The sequence below is a fragment of the Astyanax mexicanus genome, chromosome 2, assembly GCF_023375975.1.
Source record: "Astyanax mexicanus isolate ESR-SI-001 chromosome 2, AstMex3_surface, whole genome shotgun sequence".
NCBI lineage: Eukaryota > Metazoa > Chordata > Actinopteri > Characiformes > Acestrorhamphidae > Astyanax > Astyanax mexicanus.
This window is the reverse complement of record NC_064409.1, coordinates 68,540,236-68,546,866: the sequence shown is the minus strand read 5'-3', so window position 1 is coordinate 68,546,866 and position 6,631 is coordinate 68,540,236. Positions and strand designations below refer to the sequence as shown.

The window sequence follows — 6,631 nt, the reverse complement described above, 5'->3', positions numbered from 1 at the left end:
AATGTCACCATATAAACTCTTCTGACTGCTGTGCCATTTTAGAATGAACACCTGCAAATGTGCTTTGGATTAGCAAGGCCTGACCTCATCATTACAGCCGCTGAAAAGTTATCTCCCGCTGAGATTCAAAGAGCTACTCCCCTGCCGTAATCTTACATGATTTATCAAGTCCCGAACATGTTCTCTCGCTTAATCTGCGTCAGCTCTTTTCTTTCCAAGAACAGCCTCCCACCCTGTCAACGACTGGCATTAAACATGTTGTTCCTGACTGAGACCCACGCTCGCCGGAGCTTCACCTGACGTATTTTCCTCCGCGCTGTTTTTTTTCCGCTGATGAAAGAAACTCAACAGGCTTTAAATGAACCAGCATCTTTTATTGGCAGCGACTGAGATGAACTTCATACTGTTCTGGAATGAGATTCACAGCCGGTTGCCGAGGGCACCGCAGGGAGCGCGACCGGCGGAAAAGGTCTCGACTCCCGCACGTCCGTGTGAACATCCCTCGTGCCCATGAACGTCCGGCTGCGGAAACAGCCGCGTCCAGCTGTCTGAGGCAGTGCGAACACCTCCGTTGACACGAGGAGAGTCCAAGAGGAGAGCGCTGAGGAGACTCTACACATAAAGACATTATGCTGAGAGAGAAATCCACATGAGATAATACAAATCAAAGCTGAGCTCCTCCAATCGTACTGTAATTATAAGAACATCGTGGACTATGCAGCCACCAGTGACAATTCATCTGCTCTTCACAACACTGCCAGAGATAATTGAACTAATTTAACACTGCAAGAGCTCCATTCAGTTCAATGCATGGAGAGGTAATTCAACACTGCTTGTTTTACTGTCTTCACTCTGTTTTAAAAAAAAACAATTTCAATCCTGCCTTCTTGGGTTGGATTTGTGGTTCAGAAAAATATCAAAATGAAAAAAAAAACAAGGCATGAATGTGAATAGAACATTTGTACATATATGCAGAATATGTAAAATTCCATCCATTCAAAGATTTAGATTTAGATTTTTTTTTTTAGAGCAGTGGTTCACTAATTAGGCCTCAGGGAGCCTCCAATAAAAAAAGATTCTACAAGATTCTTGCTCCAACCAAGCTAAAGACACTTACATTCTCAGAAGGAAATGGTCCAAAACTGTCAACTGGGGTGTTATGCCTCTTGTGACTGGGGGGGTGGTACCCTCTAGAGGATTTTTTTTTTAGTACCTTTAGTTAACAGATATACACCAATCAAGCATAACAAGCACAATAGCTGTTTGTTTCTAAACCCATTATCCATTGTTTTTTAGCTCTACTGATCATATAGTAGCATATTTCTGTAGTTCTGTAATTAGACTGTAGTAATTCTATTTATCTGCAGGACAACCATAGAGTAGGTATTATTTGGGTAGATTGGGTCATTCTCAGCACTGCTGGTAAGAGAGGATCAGATACAGAAGTGCTGCTGGAGTTTTTAAACATTTTAAACACTTCTGGATTGGGAATAGTCCACCAATAAGAGAATCTAGACTAGAGGATGACCAACACAACCTGTGCAGCAACAAATGAACAGCTAGGTATGAGTGTCTAATAGATTGGAGGACAGTGAGTCAACACAGTGTTTAAAAACTCCAGCAGCACTGCTGTGTCAGATCTGCTTGCACCAGCACAACACATACTAACACCTTATACACCACCACCATGCCAGAAGAGTGCATGGCTGAGAATGACCCGATGACCCACCACCCAAATAATGCCAGCTCTCTCTGTGGTGGGTTATCCTGTGGGGTCCTGACCAAGAAAGAAGGATATTAACGTATGCAGAGAAACAGTATGCAGATATATGACTACAATCTGTAATCTGTTATAGAACTACAAAAGACACCTGAAGAATCATGTTCAACATTTGTAGGTGGATTAACAATGTGTGTACTTTGCCGAACACAAATAAACCTGTAAAGTGCCTATTTTGTCGGACACTGTAGATGATGATGATAATACCAAATAATGTGGGTCATCTGGTGTCTTCCGTTGATTGGTTTGGCTTGAGAACTACTGCTTTAAGGAACCAATACAAGTTCAATAAGCTCAGCTATGGCACTGCTCCTTTAGCTTTAGCTTTATTTCTAAGAGTTTAGAAGACCATTAGTGGCCATCTTTTTCTTTTTCTTCTTTTTCTTCTTTACATAAGAACCATTATGCCCCTTATTTTTCATATGAAAATAGTTCTCCTCATTATAATCCTGTAGTGCCACAGTATTGTACACCATACAGCATTCCCTTGGGTCCAAAACTCTCATTTTATCTGGTCAGATAATCCTCACTTGGGCTGGAAAAAGGAAAACTCTAAACTATGTAATTTAGTATGAGAAACATAGACTTCCTCTGTAATCAACCTATGTAAAGATCACTGCAGAGTGAGTGTGTGAGGTACAATGTTTCTGTAGAGAAGCTTCTTCTCTCAGAACGATCTGTTGTTCTTGGACAGGACGGGAGCGATGGCGAGAAGGACGTGTTCGTTATTTCTGATGCTCAGTCAGGCGAAGCATGAAAACGGGAGATGGATGTCTTCCAGAAACCACAGAGCGCACAGCATACCTGGGAATGATCTAGAAACTGGTGTTCGTCCAGAATATCGGTGGGAGCGGTGAAAGGCGTATTGTTTACCTCCACCCAGAGGCTTTGCCGTCGCAGTATTGATCAGAAACAGCCTTCGTCTTTCTCCTCACTCAACTCGAACAGAACAATATTAAATCCCCATTTCCTCCCGAGGCGCCTCCGAACGCTTCAAGTGATGCATGAGGAGCTATAAAAGAAAAACAAGGCTTTCGATTCTCCCCCCCCCCCCCCTCCCTCACATTTCATCAGGAGCTGATTTCAGAGCTTTGACCAGTAATTTGGATCTCGGCACACGACGGACATCACCTTTTGGTCCTCGGACTTGCTGCTGCTGAAGCTGCTTCACGTACAATAAACTCTGATATCGACTCTGCGTTATGATATGTACATATATACAGCTATGATTCCCCACTAGCTTTTAAGCTAGATTAAACCATGAATAAACGTCACCGCCCGGCAAAGTCCGACCCTGGCGGGTGCTAGCAGGCTTCCGTAGTTCCACAGAAACGCACAAACAACATGATGAAGTTGATGTTGGAGAGCTTTCGGTCGCTGAAGGGTTGTTTTTTTTTTTTTCCCACACTCTTGAATAAAAAAATATTGGCGCAGTTGGTCCATTGTCCCAGACTCTTCCTACGAGACATCACAAACATCCTTTGGAACTTCTACTGCTCAGAGCCAAGCAGAAGGAGCAGGAGCAGACAGGTGGGCACCAGCAGGCACACGTGAGCGCTCACGTGGGCAGAGTTACGGTCTGTGTGGAAGGGGATGGTGGAGTCGCCCCAAAGTCTTTCATTCTCTGTGTCCTAAAAAACAAACAAGCAAACAAACAAATGAATAAGAAAACCTTGTTTAATTTTTCACTGGTTTCAACTCAACAAAGTTTGAGAGTTTGTATTTCCTTTAAATCATTGTGGTTGCAGAAGGGATACCCATTATATTCACTGCATGCCACTGGGTTTTACTATACCCAATGAAAAGTATTTTAAAAGGATTTATTATTTTTACCCAATTTAAACTCAAATTTCTTCTCAATTTAGCTGATCCCATTAACCTAACCATCGACCATTTACTGCATTTAGCTGACTCTCTTATCCAGAGCGACTTACAAGGTTATTCCTATTACTCCTATTAGAGTTGGGCCTATGTAGTGTAAGGAGTCTTGCCCAAGGACTCTTATTGGTGTAGCAAAGCATTCAGAATTGAACCCCAGTCTCACACATAGTAGCCAGTCTCACTGGCAGATGGTGGTGTTATCCACTGCACCACACCAACCACCGACCAGAACTCCCCCTATTATCTTCAATGCTGCAAACAACAGGAGGCCTCCTCAATACATGTAAAGTAAACCACCGCCTCTTTTTATACTGTCATCAATGTAGCATCACCAGGCACCCAACACACTCAGAGGAAAGTGCCAGATCCCCAGCTCATCAGCCAACAGAAGCTTGTTCCAGCCAGCATTACACTAAAAGTGATGTGAGAAAAGAGCGCCATTCACCCACCCAGAGAATGCAAGGTCAATCCCTGCTTTCTCAGACTCCAGCTGCTGATGCCACAGCAGCAGCATGATACAAACTTACGATCCCCAGGTCAAAGTTTTAGCATTTTAGTCTGCTGAGCCACTCAGAGCCCTATAAGAACCAAGTCTTGCTTCTTTGATGTGAAAATGTAAAATCATTTTCAAGTGACAGCTCAGTAGTCAACTAGAATGAACAGAATGAATATTAAACAAAGGACATAGTTTGTGTTTACATAATCTGGAAGTTATTTGTGTTACTTGTGTTACTATTTGTGCTTTTTTCAAGAAAATTATCTTAGTGGAGTTGTTATGGCAATGGTTGTTAGGAAACCTTCACATAGAAGAAGAGTTCAGGGGAAAAGTCACTAAAGATAAAGAAAGTTTGATTCTGAAAGTTATGTATTATTCTCAAAAGTGAAGTCCACTGTGTAATTAAATGGTTTACATTACACAATTTTTTTTTTTAGTTAAATAACATTTAGTTTTGGATAAATGCATGTTGAAGATGTACTTTGAGGATATACTAAGGCAACATTTATTCTAATGAAAGCTTTTTCAGATTATTTTTCCAATTACTAAGATGCAAAATTCTATCTTACATAAACTTAGAAAATTAGAAGACACATGCAGGTCTTCTGGAGATTATAAAAATTAAATTCCAATTGGTCCATATCACCTGCACAATAAAGAAAGTACAACAGTCAGGGGGGTGCCAAGTGGTCTAGCAGTCTTAAGTGCTGGTTCAAATCCCGGTCATACAGCTTGCCATCAGCTGTCGGAGCCCTGGGAAAGCACAGTTGGCTATTTCTGGGTGGGTAGATGGTGCTCTCTCCCCTCATCACTCCAAAGGGTGATGTTGATCAGCACAAGGCATCTGTGAGCTGATGTATCAGAACTGAGGCGCTGTGCTTTCCTCCGACTATGTTGGCTACTCAAAAAAGTTTGAATTAAGGCGGTGGCTGACTTCACATGTGTCGGAGGAGACATGTGCTAGTCTTTACTCTCCTTGTGTTGTGGCATCACTTGTGATGGATGATATACATACAGCTGAATAGCAGCTAAATGGGTGGGATAGTTGGCCTAGCTAAATTAGGGGATAGAAGCCCTACAGTCTTAGTTGCTGTTATTTCCAATGCGTGCAATGGGTGGGGCTAAGCTACTGTTTCATTGGCTGGTAAACTTTTTTTTTTTTGGGTGGTTCACGGTCTATTCTGATGGATTCTGATTGTTTCTTGTAACATTTATTATCTTTCCGAATAGCATTGCAATCCTGTTTTTTGATTATGATTGTAGATTAGCAAAAAATGTGCTCATGACATAAACAAGTATGTATAGGGAAATTATATATAAACATAATTAAAATAGAAATCAATGCACTTTTTCTAATAATCAGGTTATTTTCACAGCTGTTGGACGTATATAAGGTGCTTTTTTTGCCGGAAGCATCAAAGAGCTGATAACTGTGACTCTAGTCTAAAACCTCAAGGAACATCAATACTTTTTGATATGCCCACCTGATCCATGCCAATAAAAGTACAGTATGTGTGCTGCTGCTGCTGTAGGGCTATATGCTATATTGAGAGCAACTGCAAATGCTCCCATTTCTCCATTACCCCCTCCATCTGTAACCCTCACCTGTGTGGGCATGGCTGGGCTCGCTATGTTCTGATCCGTATCCATGGTTACGAGGCCGGCAGTGGTGTGGCGTGCTTCTCTGTCCGTCACAGGGCTTAAGCGCTCTGATTGGCTGGGGGTGGGCGTGAGGTCCATTCCGTTCCCAAATGTCAGGAGAGCGTTCCCTGTTCAATAAGAAAAGACAACATTTCTAAGACTGAAGATATTCGTCGTGCAGGAACAGAAGTAGTGTTCTGTAGTGTTGGAGAGCTCCCATCATGCTCAGCTTCTGCTGCTTTTATTAGATGAATTTAATAAATGAATTAATGAACTAATGATATAATGAATTTACAAATCAATTAATTAATCCATCAATCAATCAATAAATGCACATTGTACTGTACTTAAGTCCAGTTATGCCTAGTTATTAAAATGAGAATATATTATCCAAAATGCAACTTTATGAACTTTGCCAATATTTTGTTTTTTTTATATTCAGAAATTAGCAGAATAATATCATGCAAATTTGAGCAATATCAATATTTACTACAATGAAGCACCTAACAAAATATTTTATAACTTAAAACGATCAAATGATGCATAATGATGGTGCACAATACACTGTAAAAACGAATTCTCAAACCCAAAAGAAAATTTTACCTAAAATACACAATGTTGTTATTAAATGCGGCTCTGGAACAAAATTAAGAAGAGCACTTCAGTTTCTGAATCAGTTTCTCTGATTTTGCTATTTATATTTATTTGTTTGAGTAAAATGAACATTGTTGTTTTATTCTATAAACAACAGATAACATTTCTCTTAAATTCCAAATATAAATATTGGAGAAATGGCTGAAATAATAAAAAAGATGCAGAGCTTTCAGACCTTA

The 6,631-nt window shown here is 40.7% G+C and overlaps 1 protein-coding gene across 1 annotated transcript in view; it reads right to left on the bottom strand.

The window, feature by feature from the left end:
* Positions 1–369: 369 nt before the first annotated feature.
* The window catches only part of gfra4b (GDNF family receptor alpha 4b), a 133,357-nt gene continuing 127,095 nt past the window's right edge, over positions 370–6,631 (bottom strand). Inside the window, exons 7-8 of the mRNA XM_022668625.2 lie at positions 5,763–5,926; positions 370–3,411 (exon numbers count right to left, since the gene is read on the bottom strand). Of these exons, the coding sequence (XP_022524346.2) occupies positions 3,271–3,411; positions 5,763–5,926 (305 nt within the window). The 3' untranslated portion in view covers positions 370–3,270. The remainder of the gene's footprint in view (positions 3,412–5,762; positions 5,927–6,631) is intronic.